The following is an 18,396-nucleotide window of genomic DNA, read 5'->3' on the forward strand; positions in this document are numbered from 1 at the left end:
CCCAGGGAAGCCCCAGCGTCCTGCGGTGGACTTGGTAGCAGCCGGGGAGGACTTCTGGTCTTGTGCGCCTGAGGCCGCAGGAAGTTTTGTTCCCCGTCCTCTACCCTTTGAGGCGAGGAAAGACGAACCTTTCCCACGCCTGTATTTATTGTGACGAAAGGACTGCATTTGTTGATGTGGTGTTTTCTTCTGTTGTGTGGGAAAATAAGGAAGAAAAGAGGACTTACCCGCAGTCGCGGTCGAGACCAGGTCCGCCAGGCCGTCCCCAAACAAGACAGTACCTTTAAAGGGTAGAGCTTCCATAGACCTCTTGGAGTCGGCATCAGCATTCCATTGATGGATCCACAAGGCCCTCCTGGCATATATCGACATGGCATTGGTCCTTGATCCTAAGAGACAGACGTCCCTTGCCGCGTCCTTTAGGTAATCCGCAGCGTCCTTAATATAACCTAGAGTTAGAAGGACATTATCTTTATCAAGAGTATCCATGTCACTAGCTAAATTCTCAGCCCATTTAGCAATAGCACTACTCACCCATACCGAAGCCACAGCAGGTCTGAGCAATGCACCCGTATTAGCGAAAATGGACTTCAGACACGTCTCCAACTTGCGATCCGCCGGATCCTTGAGAGCTGCAGTGTCAGGAGATGGAAGCGCCACCTTCTTAGACAAACGGGATAGAGCTTGATCAACAGTTGGAGATGTCTCCCATTTTTCCCTGTCATCAGAGGGGAAAGGATACGCCATATAAATCCTCTTGGGAATCTGCCATTTCTTATCCGGCGACTCCCAAGCCTTTTCACAAAGAGTATTCATTTCATGAGGGGGGGGAAACTTCACCTCAGGTTTCTTTCCCTTGAACAAGCAAATCCTTGTTTCCTGTACCGCAGGTTCATTAGACATCTGCAAAACATCCTTTATAGCCACAATCATGTACTGAATACTCTTAACTAATAGTGGATGTAACGCAGCCTCAGTGAAATCGACCTCGGAATCCGAGTCCGTGTCGGTATCCGTATCCCCCACCTGAGTAAAAGGCCTCTTATGGGACCCAGATGGGGTCTGTACCTGAGATAAAGCCTCCTCCATGGACTTTTTCCACACCTGCGTCTGTGACTCAGACTTATCTAACCTCTTAGATAAAGAAGCTACATTGGAATTTATTGTATTAAGGAGTGCTAGTAAATCAGGAGTCGGCTGCGTCGACAGTGCTACATCTAGCCCCACATCCCCACCTCCCATAACCTCCTCTGGTGAATAACATTCAGGCTCCGACATGTCGACACGTAGTACCGACACACAACACACACAGAACCGTCCCAGCAAGGTGACAGGCCCACAATGCAGCCCAGAAGAGGAGACAGAGGGAGTATGCCAGCTCACACCCCAGCGCCTGTATATTGGTACACGAATATATGTACCCAGCGCTGCCTTATTATCAAAAAGACTGGTACCCCACTGCGGCTCCCCTCAGGAGATGCCCCCTTTACTTGAAATCAGCGTGGAGGTCCCGGCAGCGCCTCTCCCTCCGTCTGGTGCAGGGAGAAAATGGCGCGTGTGAGCAGCGGACCGAAGCTCCACCCCCTCCCGGCGGCTCCGGCCCGCCAAATTCAAACTCATGTAAAATGCCGGCGGGGGTCTGTAAAAGGTGCCTCGGCACCCACAATCATATGCCGCCCTTACAAAACTTCAGTAACATGCCTCCCAGGGCGACCCCCCCCCCCCCCCAGCGCCCTGCACCTAGTGACAACCATTGGTGATATGTGTGTGGGAGCATGGAGCACAGCGTTACCGCTGTGCTTTACCTTCCGTCACTGAAGTCTTCTGCCCTCCTGAAGTCTTCTGATCTTCTCATACTCACCGGACTTCTGCCTTCTGTGAGGGGGTGACGGCGTGGCTCCGGGAACAAGCAGCTAGGCGCACCAAGTGATCGAACCCTCTGGAGCTAATGGTGTCCAGTAGCCGAGAAGCAGAGCCTGGAAACTCACAGAAGTAGGTCCTGCTTCTCTCCCCTCACTCCCACGCTGCAGGGAGCCTGTAGCCAGCAGGGCTCCCTGAAAATAAAAAACCTAACAAAAGTCTTTTTCTAGAGAAACTCAGTAGAGCTCCCCTAGTGTGCATCCAGTCACTCCTGGGCACAAGGTCTAACTGGGGTCTGGAGGAGGGGCATAGAGGGAGGAGCCCCATGGTCCTTTTGGAGTCCCCAGCATCCTCTAGGACGTAAGAGAAAAAAAATTAAAAGGAAAAATATTCAAAAGTAGTGTGGAGAACGCCACACCAGCCTTGTTGCTACGAGGAGCACAGAAAAAACACTAAGGTACTCTGGGATATGGAGGGGAGGAGAGTTCTAAATTTGAATATTCAGTGCCTTGTTCCTGCAGAAACCGTCCATATCCCAAGAGTACTCCAGTGACCCCTAGTGGATGAAAAAGAAACAAAGGCTTCCCTATCTCACTCAAAAAATTCCATATTTCGGAATATTCCGTATTTTGGAATATTTGGATATGGGATACTCAACCTGTATTTAGACTGGTAGACTTTTCTACAAGATGGGTCTGCAGAGGTAGGAATATCCACCTCTGTAATTGAGAGTGCCTCCACCCAGGAGGAGCCATTGAATATAGAATTAACATCACCCAAACCTCAAACAGTACAAAACAGAGCATCTGTGCTACAAAACTCACTCCAAGGACCCCCCACCCACACCAACTTATCTGAAACGCTATCAAATGATCTAGTTAGTGTGCAGACTGAATAATCGCTAACCTCTTGGAAATGCTTGAAGTGGACTAAACAAAGCACCTGGCTCAGGCTGATGAAGGAAAGGATGAAGGGTCCATGTAAAACCCCTCAAAATAGTAAGGGCCAGGCTGCATAACAAGCAGATTTCCCCCTACTACCATGCAATGCAGACTGGTCCAGTGCAGGTAGAACAAAGCACATACACTGTTGAGTCACATTATTATAACTACCAGGTAACAGCTAGAGTAACTGCCATGTGCAGCACGGACAGCAGCTAGACTGGCTGAACTGTCGTTTTAGACACACATCTGTTAGCCGCAGGTTCATTTTGATGGTAAAATGCTCCACTGTAGCGCCAGTCAGCTCTCACATACCTTCGTAGCCGATGTTCACCTCTCACATCAGTGGCACGTGGTGCCCCGCAGTTTCTACATCACGTATTCGCAATGGTGCAACTTGTCCGTTCACTATACCCCTTCACCACAGCAGCACACGAACAGTTCACAAACTGCGCTATTTCAGAAATAGTGCCACCCTTGGCCCAAAAGCCTATAATCACCCCGTTTTGCGACTCGGATGAATCACACTTTTTATCCATGACAGCAACGAGTGACGTGTGCAGACTGCCTATCACACACCTTATATACCCACCAAGCCAGCGCACGACACGTGACGTACTTCAGGGGCTACGCATTGCCGATGACAAATGTAGGCGGTGATCATAATAATGTGACTCGACTGTGTAGAAAAAGACAAGCCTGTGCGCAAGGTTATGTTCTAGAATTTCCCTTACAAAGAAAATCACTAAACTTTCATAAGAGGTATTGTTTACCAAACTTTACATCAATTAATTACATTCATCAGCGAGTTTTATATACAAATGTTCTAGCAGTTACCGTACAGAAAACAGCCAAAATTATAATGCAAAGCAAGCTTAGCCACTCCAGATTATCATCTTCATCACTTAACCTCTTACAGTTGCTCGGTTGAGGTGTAGATCTGGATTACTGGAAGCAGTCTTGTCAACTCTCTCCTATTAGAAGATAAGGTATTTGAGATTGCAAAAGTGGTGAATATATTATATATATTCACATACAACAATTTTAGAATAGCACAATAAAAGAGAAGAAAGGTTCTGGGACTGCGCAGGGTCCAGAGTGCAGTTTGGGACAAAAGACTTGAGCTGCAAAGGTATATTAGGTGGACTATGGGTAACATTTATTTCTACTTTTCCTGGAGTGTGTAGTGGCATGTAAGAGTCCTGATTATTTTAGAGGTTTGAAGCTCAGCATCAGCAAGCAAGTCTTACTTATAACAGATCCAACATTTTACAGGCAGATGGAACTGGAAACAAAGCAACAGAGCAATGCTGAGATTGGTTAGTAGGTATCAAGCAATGGCAAAAATATGGTGGATGCAGCCACGGTAGGACCCAGAGAAAAAAAAAGGATCTGGCAATGATGTCTCATGCCTCCCTATCAGTGTCCCCTGCACCACTTACCCAGCTACCAAAGGACTGATGGTAATATTGATGCTTGTGTATGAAGGTCTGGCAGTAATGTGTACTAGATGCTTGTGTATGAAGGTCTGGCAGTAATGTGTACTAGATGCTTGTGTATGAAGGTCTGGCAGTAATGTGTACTATAGACTAGGGTATGAAGGTCTGGCAGTAATGTGCACTAGATGCTTGTGTATGAAGGTGTGGCGGTAATGTGTACTTGATGCTTGAGTATGAAGGCATGGCAGTAATGTGTACTATAGACTAGGGTATGAAGGTGTGGCGGTAATGTGCACTAGATACTCGAGTATAAAAGTCTGGTGGTAATGTGCACTACATGCTTGGCTATGAAGGTCTGGCGGTAATGTAATGTGTACTAGAGACTAGGCTATGAAGGTCTGGCGGTAATGTGGGCTAGATGTTAGGGCACAGGTTCTCAAACTCGGTCCTCAGGACTCCAGACAGTTCATGTTTTCCAGGTCTCCTGCCAGAATTGCAAGTGAAATAATCAGCTCCACCTATGGATCTTTTAAAAAGTGTCAGCGCGTAATGAATACACCTGTATTCCTCACCCCATGCCAGCAATCTGGCAGCCGGGATTCCGTCGTCTGTATGCTGACCGCCGGGATCGTGACTACATCCCCCATGCACCTGCTAGGTGATCTGGAAAACGAGAAGTGTGTGGGGTCTTGAGGACGGAGTTTAAAAACCTCTGTGCTAAGGTATGAAGGTCTGCCGGTAACGTTGCTAGATGCTAGGGTATGAAGGTCTGCCGGTAATGTATACTAGATGCAAGGATATGAAAGTCTGGCGGTAATGTGTACTAGGTGCTAAGGTATGAAATTGTGGAGATAAGGTACACTAGATGCTATGGCATGAAGGTCTGGATTGCGGTTTGTTGTTTTTTTACAAAAAGAAAAGGTTTGAAAATAGGTCTGTAGTTGGATAATTGCTTTACTTAAAGGAGCTGTATGTAAATGTATTTTTATAGTAAACACTGCAACTCTTTAGTGAATACAGGGCTAATATAGCAAATATATTCTAATAAGAAAACTGTTGGGTCAGGGTTTAGATCATGTGGTTGTGTAGAGCAGTGGTTCTCAAACTGTGTGCCATGGCACCCTGGGGTGTCTCAGAAACACTTGCAGGAGTGCCTTGGTTTGGTGGTCCAGGACCAATTTCAATGATTTATGGTGAATACAATAGAGAAAACCAGTACTAGTGGCTGCCAGTCATAAAATGTGGTAAGCAGAAGTGAATACTGTCCCACACCACATAATTAAACCTAAGGATGACATCTAAACACAATCTACATAATTTAATTTTTTTTTTTTTTTTAAATGTCTCATTAAGCAACTTTTAGACTATGGGTGCCGTGAAGAAAATTGACACTCTAGGGGACCATGAGTCAAAAAAGTTTGGGAACCACTGGTGTAGAGTTTAATTATTTCTAGTTTCTTTACCTATTAAAACCCATTGTCCTATTAATATGACATACATTTGTGCAAAGCGTCTCATTTTGTGCTCTTTGAATAAAATGTCAATGGTTGTCTTACCACACGTATCTCTAATCTTTTATGAATACACCCAAAACAAAATATTGATGTTCGCTTATTTATTTCCTGCCAGAGTCACATTGTTGAAGACGCAGCAAAGCAAATGACATGTGCTGCCCCTAACTGATCTTAGGTTTGACAACATTTGGCACATGATAGCAAAAGAATCAAACTGGCAAACAACTTTGTTGTGCATAGTGCCCAAAGGACAAACCTACCCCAATAAGTGTGAAGTGTAACAAAGGACTCAGTAGGAAATGCTTTGAGTCTGATCACAGAAGACGGTGAGCGCGATACAGATATGGAAATGAAAAAATACTATTCATACATATGTATACATATAGATCCAATGTCCTAAACATAGGACAATTAATCATTTTGTAACTGGAGCTCGATTTGTAAAAAAATACAGGTACATTATATTCATGTTTAGAATGTTTGTCTGAGCTAGTTTATAAAAAAAATAAGAATTTACTTACCGATAATTCTATTTCTCATAGTCCGTAGTGGATGCTGGGGACTCCGAAAGGACCATGGGGAATAGCGGCTCCGCAGGAGACTGGGCACAAAAGTAAAAGCTTTGAGACTACCTGGTGTGCACTGGCTCCTCCCCCTATGACCCTCCTCCAAGCCTCAGTTAGGATACTGTGCCCGGACGAGCGTACATAATAAGGAAGGATTTTGAATCCCGGGTAAGACTCATACCAGCCACACCAATCACACCGTACAACTTGTGATCTGAACCCAGTTAACAGCATGATAACAGAAGGAGCCTCTGAAAGATGGCTCACAACAATAATAACCCGATTTTTGTAACAATAACTATGTACAAGTATTGCAGACAATCCGCACTTGGCATGGGCGCCCAGCATCCACTACGGACTATGAGAAATAGAATTATCGGTAAGTAAATTCTTATTTTCTCTGACGTCCTAGTGGATGCTGGGGACTCCGAAAGGACCATGGGGATTATACCAAAGCTCCCAAACGGGCGGGAGAGTGCGGATGACTCTGCAGCACCGAATGAGAGAACTCCAGGTCCTCCTCAGCCAGGGTATCAAATTTGTAGAATTTAGCAAACGTGTTTGCCCCTGACCAAGTAGCTGCTCGGCAAAGTTGTAAAGCCGAGACCCCTCGGGCAGCCGCCCAAGATGAGCCCACTTTCCGTGTGGAATGGGCTTTTACAGATTTTGGCTGTGGCAGGCCTGCCACAGAATGTGCAAGCTGAATTGTACTACAAATCCAACGAGCAATAGTCTGCTTAGAAGCAGGAGCACCCAGCTTGTTGGGTGCATACAGGATAAACAGCGAGTCAGATTTTCTGACTCCAGCCGTCCTGGAAACATATATTTTCAGGGCCCTGACTACGTCCAGCAACTTGGAATCCTCCAAGTCCCTAGTAGCCGCAGGTACCACAATAGGCTGGTTTAAGTGAAACGCTGAAACCACCTTAGGGAGAAATTGAGGACGAGTCCTCAATTCTGCCCTGTCCGTATGAAAAATTAGGTAAGGGCTTTTATAGGATAAAGCCGCCAATTCTGAGACACGCCTGGCTGAAGCCAGGGCTAACAGCATTACCACTTTCCATGTGAGATATTTTAAGTCCACAGTGGTGAGTGGTTCAAACCAATGTGATTTTAGGAACCCCAAAACTACATTGAGATCCCAAGGTGCCACTGAAGGCACAAAAGGAGGCTGTATATGCAGTACCCCCTTGACAAACGTCTGAACTTCAGGAACTGAAGCTAGTTCTTTTTGGAAGAATATTGACAGGGCCGAAATTTGAACCTTAATGGACCCTAATTTTAGGCCCATAGACAGTCCTGTTTGCAGGAAATGCAGGAAACGACCCAGTTGAAATTCCTCTGTAGGGGCCTTCCTGGCCTCACACCACGCAACATATTTACGCCAAATACGGTGATAATGTTGCACGGTTACATCCTTCCTGGCTTTGATCAGGGTAGGGATGACTTCATCCGGAATGCCTTTTTCCTTCAGGATCCGGCGTTCAACCGCCATGCCGTCAAACGCAGCCGCGGTAAGTCTTAGAACAGACATGGTCCCTGCTGGAGCAGGTCCTTTCTTAGAGGTAGAGGCCACGGGTCTTCCGTGAGCATCTCTTGAAGTTCCGGGTACCAAGTCCTTCTTGGCCAATCCGGAGCCACGAGTATAGTCCTTACTCCTCTCCTTCTTATGATTCTCAGTACCTTGGGTATGAGAGGCAGAGGAGGGAACACATACACTGACTGGTACACCCACGGTGTTACCAGAGCGTCCACAGCTATTGCCTGAGGGTCCCTTGACCTGGCGCAATATCTGTCCAGTTTTTTGTTGAGGCGGGACGCCATCATGTCCACCTTTGGTTTTTCCCAACGGTTCACAATCATGTGGAAGACTTCTGGGTGAAGTCCCCACTCCCCCGGGTGGAGGTCGTGTCTGCTGAGGAAGTCTGCTTCCCAGTTGTCCACTCCCGGAATGAACACTGCTGACAGTGCTATCACATGATTTTCCGCCCAGCGAAGAATCCTTGCAACTTCCGTCATTGCCCTCCTGCTTCTTGTGCCGCCCTGTCTGTTTACGTGGGCGACTGCCGTGATGTTGTCCGACTGGATCAACATCGGCTGACCCTGAAGCAGAGGCCTCGCCTGACTTAGGGCATTGTAAATGGCCCTTAGTTCCAGGATATTTATGTGAAGTGACGTTTCCATGCTTGACCACAAGCCCTGGAAATTTCTTCCCTGTGTGACTGCTCCCCAGCCTCTCAGGCTGGCATCCGTGGTCACCAGGACCCAGTCCTGAATGCCGAATCTGCGGCCCTCTAGAAGATGAGCACTCTGTAACCACCACAGGAGAGACACCCTTGTCCTTGGAGACAGGGTTATCCGCTGATGCATTTGAAGATGCGATCCGGACCATTTGTCCAGCAGATCCCACTGAAAAGTTCTTGCGTGGAATCTGCCGAATGGAATCGCTTCGTAAGAAGCCACCATTTTTCCCAGGACCCTTGTGCATTGATGCACTGACACTTGGCCTGGTTTTAGGAAGTTCCTGACTAGGTCGGATAACTCCCTGGCTTTCTCCTCTGGGAGAAACACCTTTTTCTGTACTGTGTCCAGAATCATCCCTAGGAACAGCAGACGTGTCGTCGGAATCAGCTGCGATTTTGGAATATTTAGAATCCATCCGTGCTGTCGTAGTACTACTTGAGATAGTGCTACTCCGACCTCTAACTGTTCTCTGGACCTTGCCCTTATCAGGAGATCGTCCAAGTAAGGGATAATTAAGACGCCTTTTCTTCGAAGAAGAATCATCATTTCGGCCATTACCTTGGTAAAGACCCGGGGTGCCGTGGACAATCCAAACGGCAGCGTCTGAAACTGATAGTGACAGTTCTGTACCACAAACCTGAGGTACCCTTGGTGAGAAGGGCAAATTGGGACATGGAGGTAAGCATCCTTGATGTCCAGAGACACCATATAGTCCCCTTCTTCCAGGTTCGCTATCACTGCTCTGAGTGATTCCATCTTGAATTTGAACCTTTGTATGTAAGTGTTCAAGGATTTCAGATTTAAAATAGGTCTCACCGAGCCGTCCGGCTTCGGTACCACAAACAGCGTGGAATAATACCCCTTTCCCTGTTGTAGGAGGGGTACCTTGATTATCACCTGCTGGGAATACAGCTTGTGAATGGCTTCCAATACCGCCTCCCTGTCGGAGGGAGACGTTGGTAAAGCAGACTTCAGGAACCGGCGAGGGGGAGACGTCTCGAATTCCAATTTGTACCCCTGAGATACTACCTGCAGGATCCAGGGGTCCACTTGCGAGTGAGCCCACTGCACGCTGAAATTCTTGAGACGAGCCCCCACCGTGCCTGAGTCCGCTTGTAAGGCCCCAGCGTCATGCTGAGGACTTGGCAGAAGAGGGGGAGGGCTTCTGTTCCTGGGAAGAGGCTGCCTGCTGCAGTCTTTTTCCCCTTCCTCTGCCCCGGGGCAGATATGAGTGGCCTTTTGCCCGCTTGCCCTTATGGGGACGAAAGGACTGAGCCTGAAAAGACGGTGTCTTTTTCTGCTGAGAGGTGACCTGGGGTAAAAAGGTGGATTTCCCAGCCGTTGCCGTGGCCACCAGGTCCGATAGACCGACCCCAAATAACTCCTCCCCTTTATACGGCAATACTTCCATATGCCGTTTGGAATCCGCATCACCTGACCACTGTCGCGTCCATAACCCTCTTCTGGCAGAAATGGACAGCGCACTTACTCTTGATGCCAGAGTGCAAATATCCCTCTGTGCATCTCGCATATATAGAAATGCATCCTTTAAATGCTCTATAGTCAATAATATATTGTCCCTGTCCAGGGTATCAATATTTTCAGTCAGGGAATCCGACCAAGCCACCCCAGCACTGCACATCCAGGCTGAGGCGATTGCTGGTCGCAGTATAATACCAGTATGTGTGTATATACTTTTTAGGATATTTTCCAGCTTTCTATCAGCTGGCTCCTTGAGGGCGGCCGTATCCAGAGACGGTAACGCCACTTGTTTTGATAAGCGTGTGAGCGCCTTATCTACCCTAGGGGGTGTTTCCCAACGCGCCCTAACCTCTGGCGGGAAAGGGTATAATGCCAATAATTTTTTAGAAATTAGCAGTTTTTTATCGGGGGAAACCCACGCTTCATCACACACCTCATTTAATTCATCTGATTCAGGAAAAACTACGGGTAGTTTTTTCACACCCCACATAATACCCTTTTTTGTGGTACTTGTAGTATCAGAAATGTTCAAAACCTCCTTCATTGCCGTGATCATGTAACGTGTGGCCCTACTGGAAAATACGTTTGTTTCCTCACCGTCGACACTGGAGTCAGTGTCCGTGTCTGGGTCTGTGTCGACCATCTGAGGTAACGGGCGCTTTAGAGCCCCTGACGGTGTTTGAGACGCCTGTACAGGTATTAACTGATTTGCCGGCTGTCTCATGTCGTCAGTCTTTTGTAAAGTGCTGACACTATCACGTAATTCCTTCCATAAGACCATCCAGTCAGGTGTCGACTCCCTAGGGGGCGACATCACTAATACAGGCAATTGCTCCGCCTCCATACCATTTTCCTCCTCATACATGTCGACACAACGTACCGACACACAGCACACACACAGGGAATGCTCTGATAGAGGACAGGACCCCACTAGCCCTTTGGGGAGACAGAGGGAGAGTTTGCCAGCACACACCAGAGCGCTATATATATACAGGGATAACCTTATATAAGTGTTTTTCCCTTATATAGCTGCTGTATAGATTTATCTGCCAAATTAGTGCCCCCCCTCTCTTGTTTTACCCTGTTTCTATAGTGCAGGACTGCAGGGGAGAGTCAGGGAGCTTCCCTCCAACGGAGCTGTGAGTAAAAAATGGCGCCAGTGTGCTGAGGAGATAGGCTCCGCCCCCTTCTCGGCGGCCTTTCTCCCGCTTTTTTAAGGAAAAATTGGCAGGGGTTAAATGCATCCATATAGCCCAGGAGCTATATGTGATGTATTTTTTTTTCATATAAGGTGTTTTTATTGCGTCTCAGGGCGCCCCCCCCCAGCGCCCTGCACCCTCAGTGATCGGAGTGTGAAGTGTGCTGAGAGCAATGGCGCACAGCTGCGGTGCTGTGCGCTACCTTATTGAAGACAGGACGTCTTCTGCCGCCGATTTTCCGAACCTCTTCAGTCTTCTGGCTCTGTAAGGGGGCCGGCGGCGCGGCTCTGGGACCCATCCATGGCTGGGCCTGTGATCGTCCCTCTGGAGCTAATGTCCAGTAGCCTAAGAAGCCAAATCCACTCTGCACGCAGGTGAGTTCGCTTCTTCTCCCCTTAGTCCCTCGGTGCAGTGAGCCTGTTGCCAGCAGGTCTCACTGAAAATAAAAAACCTAAATTTAAACTTTTACTCTAAGCAGCTCAGGAGAGCCCCTTAGTATGCACCCTTCTCGTTCGGGCACAAAAATCTAACTGAGGCTTGGAGGAGGGTCATAGGGGGAGGAGCCAGTGCACACCAGGTAGTCTCAAAGCTTTTACTTTTGTGCCCAGTCTCCTGCGGAGCCGCTATTCCTCATGGTCCTTTCGGAGTCCCCAGCATCCACTAGGACGTCAGAGAAATATTTTTTAAAAATTACATTTTGCGTATTATGGGTTTTAACCACTTAACTATTCCCCCCCCCCCCCCCCCAAAAAAAAATGCTTAGAATTTTTTTTTTTTTTAAAGAATGAATTAATGTAGATGAAGAACATGAATTTATCCTTATCCAATATATATATATATATATATATATATATATATATATATATATATATATATATATATTTTTTTTTTTTTATTATTTTTTTTTTGCAGTTTTATTTTTCCTCAAACATAGGACAGAAACATCGGTAATATCGGATGATTGGTAACATTGCGACCATTGCAACATTACTTTTTACACCCCAATCAGCTGTCAGGTACACGGGGGCAGAGGGGAGCTTGGGAGGGGTTGGATTACACTTTTGTCTGCAGCCGCTAGGTTGGGGGCCCTGCCACGCTGACTGATCAGTAGTGATCGACAGCATGGCAATCGGTAGGGGAGAGTGCAGGGAGGCAGAGGGACCTTCCAGTCCCTCTGACAGCATCAGCAGAGGGAAGTTTCCCTTCCCTGTCGCTGCTAACACTGTTTATCTGACTGGTCGCATCCTGTGTGACCAGGTCAGATGAAGCACTGGCATCTGATGCCACCATGCCAGGCAAGTGGTTAATAGGTTAAAGCAATGCAAGTAACTGATAAGGAAGGTAGTGTATTAGCAAGTACAAGATGATTACAAGAGAAGCCTTGGTACACTCACCGCCTGTAGGTAAGCATTCAGAGCCTGCTGGGAAATTTTAGGGTTCTGTCCAGTGCAGAAGAACAGCGAGAGATATGCATTGCCAAGGATATCTGCCAATGTAAATCACAAGACATAACAATATACAATGCAGCCAAAATAAGAAAAAATAAATAACAAAATAAAATAAAAAATAGTGGAATAGGAGAAAACCTAGAAATGAAAGCATAAAATAAAAATAAAAAAAATTACCATCTGAAAATAGTACTTAAAATAACTGTATGCCCAAAATTACAAATGGTTCTGCAATTGTATACGGGTCATTTTCTATCAATTAGCAGATACAAAGAAACAAGGGAAACAACTGTTCTTTGTGGTGCACAATACACGTAAAACTGCCATGTTACAGGCTGTTTGAAAAATGACAGTTAGGAGCTGATTGGTTGGTACTTTATCACTGTGCAATTTAGCACTCTCCAAGGCTTGATAAATTTGGGCAATAGGCCTTAATAAATGTGCTGGTTCCAGTCTTAGATACTTGCATTTAAAATGTGTCCCATCATTATGGGACACCGTGCACAGGGCCGTCTTTTCGTATGGGCTCAATGGGCATTTGCCCAAGAGCCCCAGGAGTATAAGCGACATAGGCTGATAAGCTGAGGGTCCCCTTTTTCTAATAGTGGGGAAACGGACATATCTGACTTCAAAGTAATGGTCCCCATCCAAGCCTGCTAATTGCTCTTCCCAGCCAGATATCTTGGGTTCTCTCTGACTTAAAAGAGTTTTTCTTAGGGAATACGCCAAAAGCTGGGACTCTCCCCTTTCAGTGGACACTGGCACATTGTCTCTACTATGCAGAACCAGAGATATCAGCCTTCCAGCAGCTGGTCCCTGCTCCAGCTCCACATGCCTGGTATGCAGTTTTATATTTTCATCTGTCGATTGCTCTGGCTCCTGAACTCTGATCCCCACAGTGCCCAGTACCTCCTGAAAGGTGGGACTCTCTATTTATCCCACTGAAAGCGAAGAAATCTATTCCAGGAACAGGAGATATCTGCAGTCAAGCAAGCTGTCCTCCCACTGCAAAAATAAGAATTTACTTACCGATAATTCTATTTCTCGTAGTCCGTAGTGGATGCTGGGGACTCCGTCAGGACCATGGGGAATAGCGGGCTCCGCAGGAGACAGGGCACATCTAAAAAGCTTTTTAGGTCACATGGTGTGTACTGGCTCCTCCCCCTATGACCCTCCTCCAAGCCTCAGTTAGGTACTGTGCCCGGACGAGCGTACACAATAAGGAAGGATCTTGAATCCCGGGTAAGACTCATACCAGCCACACCAATCACACCGTACAACTTGTGATCTGAACCCAGTTAACAGTATGATAACAAAACGAAGTAGCCTCCGAAAAGATGGCTCACAACAATAGTAATAACCCGATTTTTGTAACAATAACTATGTACAAGCATTGCAGACAATCCGCACTTGGGATGGGCGCCCAGCATCCACTACGGACTACGAGAAATAGAATTATCGGTAAGTAAATTCTTATTTTCTCTAACGTCCTAGTGGATGCTGGGGACTCCGTCAGGACCATGGGGATTATACCAAAGCTCCCAAACGGGCGGGAGAGTGCGGATGACTCTGCAGCACCGAATGAGAGAACTCCAGGTCCTCCTTAGCCAGAGTATCAAAATTTGTAAAATTTTACAAACGTGTTCTCCCCTGACCACGTAGCTGCTCGGCAAAGTTGTAATGCCGAGACTCCTCGGGCAGCCGCCCAGGATGAGCCCACCTTCCTTGTGGAATGGGCATCTACATATTTCGTCTGTGGCAGGCCTGCCACAGAATGTGCAAGCTGAATTGTACTACAAATCCAGCGTGCAATAGACTGCTTAGAAGCATGAGCACCCAGCTTGTTGGGTGTATACAGTATAAACAGCAAGTCAGACTTTCTGACTCCAGCCGTCCTAACTATATATATATATATATATTTTTAGGGCCCTGACCACGTCTAGTAACTTGGAGTCCTCCAAGTCCCTAGTAGCCGCAGGCACCACAAGAGGTTGTTTCAGGTGAAAACGCTGACACCCCTTCATGAAGAAACTGGAGACGAGTCCCAGTTCTGTCCTGTTCAAATGGAAAATTTTAATATGGGCTTTTGTAAGACAAAGCCGCCCATTCTGACAATCGCCTGGCCGAGGCCAGGGCTAACAACATGGTCACTTCCCATGTGAGATATTTGTCAACAGCATGGTCACTTTCCATGTGAGATATTTCAAATCCACAGATTTGAGCGGTTCAAACCAATATGATTTTAAGAAATCCCAACACTATGTTGAGATCTCACGGTGCCCCTAGGGGCACAAAAAAGCTGTATATGCAATACATCCTTTACAATCTGGACTTCAGGAACTGAAGTCAATTCTTTCTGGAAGAAAATCTACAGGGCCGAAATTTAAATGTTAATGAACCCCAATTTGAGGTCCAAAACACTCCTGTTTTCAGGAAGTGTAGAAATCGACCTAGTTGAATTTCCGTCGTGGAGCCTTCCTGGCCTCACCCACGCAACATATTTTCACCACATGTGGTGATGACGTTGTGCGGTCACCTCCTTCCTGGCTTTGACCAGGGTAGGTATGACCTCTTATGGAATGTCTTTTCCCCTCAGGATCCGGCATTCAACCGCCATGCCGTCAAACGCAGCCGCGGTAAGTCTTGGAATAGACATGGTACTTGCTGAATCAAGTCCCTTCTTAGCTCCCCAGGCCCTTAGTCCTCTGTGAGCATTTCTTGAAGTTCCGGGTACCAAGTCCCTCTTGGCCAATCCGGAGCCACTAGTATAGTTCATACTCCTCTATGTCTTATAATTCTCAATACCCTGGTTATGAGAAACAGAGGAGGGAACACATACACAGACTGGTACACCCACGGTGTTACCAGAACATCCGCAGCTATCGCCTGAAGGTCTCATGACCTGGCGGAATACCTGTCCCGTTTTTGTTCGGGCGGGACGCCATCATGTCCACCTTTGGTCTTTGCCAACGGTCCACAATCATGTTGAAAAACTTCCCTATGAAGTTTCCACTCTCCCGGGTGGAGGTCATGCCTGCTGAGGAAGTCTGCTTCCCAGTCGTCCACTCCCGGAAAGAACACTGCTGACAGTGCTATCACATGATTTTCCGCCTAGCGAAAAATCCTTGCAGTTTTCACTGCCCTCCTGCTTCTTGTGCCGCCCTTCTGTTTACGTGGGCGACTGCCGTGATGTTATCCCACTGGATCAATACCGGCTGACCTTGAAGCAGAGGTCTAGCTAAGTTTAGAGCATTATAAATTTGCTCTAAGCTTATTTATGCGGAGAGAATTCTCCAGACTTAATCACACTTCCCTGGAAATTTTTTCCCTGTGTGACTGTTCCCCAGCCTCTCAGGCTGGCCTCCGTGGTCACCGGCATCCAATCCTGAATGCCGAATCTGCGGCCCTCTAGAAGATGAGCACTCTGTAATCACCACAGGAGAGACACCCTTTTCCTTGGATATAGGGTTATCCGCTGATGCATCTGAGGATGCGATCCGGACCATTTGTCCAGCAGATCCCACTGAAGAGTTCTTGCGGGAAATCTGCCGAATGGAATTGCTTCGTAATAAGCCACCATTTTTACCAGGACTCTTGTGCAATGATGCACTGACACTTTTCCTGGTTTTAGGAGGATCCCGATTAGCTCGGATAACTCCCTGGTTTTCTCCACTGGGAGAAACACGTTTTTCTGGACTGTGTCCAGAATCTTCCCTAGGAACAGTAGACGTGTCGTCGGAAAAAGCTGCGATTTTGGAATATTTAGAATCCACTCGTGCTGTCGTAGAACTACTTAAGATAGTGCTACTCCGACCTCCAACTGTTCTCTGGACCTTGCCCTTATCAAGAAAGCGTCCATGTTTCTTTTAAGAAAAATCATCATTCCGGCCATTACCTTGGTAAAGACCCGGGGCGCCGTGGACCATCCAAACGGCAGCGTCTGAACTGATAGTGACAGTTCTGTACCAGGAACCTGAAGTACCCTTGGTGAGAAGGGCAAATTTGGACCTGTAGGTAAACGTCCCTGATATCCAGTGACATCATATCGTCCCCTTCTTCCTGGTTCGCTATCATTGCTCCGAGTGACTCCATCTTGATTTGAACGCTTGTATGTAAGTGTTCAAATATTTCAGATCTCACCGAGCCGGTTGGCTTCAGTACCACAATATAGTGTGGAATACTACCCCCTTCCTTGTTGTAAGAAGGGTACTTTGATTATCACCTGCTGGGAATACAGCCTGTGAATTGTGTGAGGGGGAGACGTCTCGAATTTCCAATGTACACCTGGGATATTACATGTAGGATCCCGGAGTTCCCTTGCGAGTGTTGCTGAAACTCTTGAGATGACCCCCTACCGCACCTGAGTCCGCTTGTACGGCCCCAGCGTTATGCTGCGGACTTGGCAGAAGCCGTGAGGAGCTTCTGTTCCTGGGAATGAGCTGCTTGCTGCAGTCTTCTTCCCTTTCCTCTCCCCCTGGGCAGATATGACTGGCCTTCGCCCGCCTGCCCGTATGGGGACGAAAGGACTGAGACTGAAAAGACTGTGTCCTTTTCTGCCAATATGTGACTCGGGGTAACAAAAGGTGGATTTTTCAGCTGTTGCCATGGCCACCAGGTCCAATGGACCGCCCCTTTATACGGCAATACTTCCATATGCCGTCTGGAATCTGCCTCACCTGACCACTGTCGTGTCTTCGTCTGGCAGATATGTACATCACATTTACTCTTTGATGCCAGAATGCAAATATGCCTCTGCGCATCACACATATATAGAAATGCATCCCTAAAATGCTCTATAGACAATAAAATCCTGTCCCTGTCAAGGGTATCAAAATTTTCAGTCAGGAAATCCGACCAAGCCCCCTCAGCGCTGCACATCCAGGCTGAGGCGATTGCTGGTCGTAGTATAACACCAGTATGTGTGTATATACTGTTATGATATTTTTCAGCTTCCTATCAGCTGGCTCCTTGAGGGCGGCCGTATCTGGAAACGGTAACGCCATGTTTTTTATATGCGTGTGAGCGCCTTGTCCACCCTAAGGTGTGTTTTCCAACTCGCCCTTACTACTGGCGGGAAAATAAGAATTTACTTACCGATAATTCTATTTCTCGGAGTCCGTAGTGGATGCTGGGGTTCCTGAAAGGACCATGGGGAATAGCGGCTCCGCAGGAGACAGGGCACAAAAAAGTAAAGCTTTTACCAGATCAGGTGGTGTGCACTGGCTCCTCCCCCTATGACCCTCCTCCAGACTCCAGTTAGGTACTGTGCCCGGACGAGCGTACACAATAAGGGAGGCAATTTGAATCCCGGGTAAGACTCATACCAGCCACACCAATCACACCGTACAACTTGTGATCTAAACCCAGTTAACAGTATGATAACAGAAAGAGCCTCTTAAAGATGGCTCCTTAACAATATAACCCGAATTTGTTAACAATAACTATGTACAGTATTGCAGATAATCCGCACTTGGGATGGGCGCCCAGCATCCACTACGGACTCCGAGAAATAGAATTATCGGTAAGTAAATTCTTATTTTCTCTATCGTCCTAAGTGGATGCTGGGGTTCCTGAAAGGACCATGGGGATTATACCAAAGCTCCCAAACGGGCGGGAGAGTGCGGATGACTCTGCAGCACCGAATGAGAGAATTCCAAGTCCTCTTTTGCCAGGGTATCAAATTTGTAGAATTTTACAAACGTG

At 47.0% G+C, this 18,396-nt stretch overlaps 1 protein-coding gene across 2 annotated transcripts in view; it reads right to left on the minus strand.

Moving 5' to 3' along the window:
• The window catches only part of TTC5 (tetratricopeptide repeat domain 5), an 87,193-nt gene that overhangs the window by 20,189 nt on the left and 48,608 nt on the right, over nt 1-18,396 (minus strand). For both annotated transcript variants that reach the window (XM_063913482.1, XM_063913483.1), the window contains exons 5-6: nt 12,640-12,731; nt 3,719-3,775 (exon numbers count right to left, since the gene is read on the minus strand). In XM_063913482.1, coding sequence (XP_063769552.1) covers nt 3,719-3,775; nt 12,640-12,731 — 149 coding nt within the window. The remainder of the gene's footprint in view (nt 1-3,718; nt 3,776-12,639; nt 12,732-18,396) is intronic.

The sequence above is a fragment of the Pseudophryne corroboree genome, chromosome 1, assembly GCF_028390025.1.
Source record: "Pseudophryne corroboree isolate aPseCor3 chromosome 1, aPseCor3.hap2, whole genome shotgun sequence".
In the NCBI taxonomy this organism is placed as follows: domain Eukaryota; kingdom Metazoa; phylum Chordata; class Amphibia; order Anura; family Myobatrachidae; genus Pseudophryne; species Pseudophryne corroboree.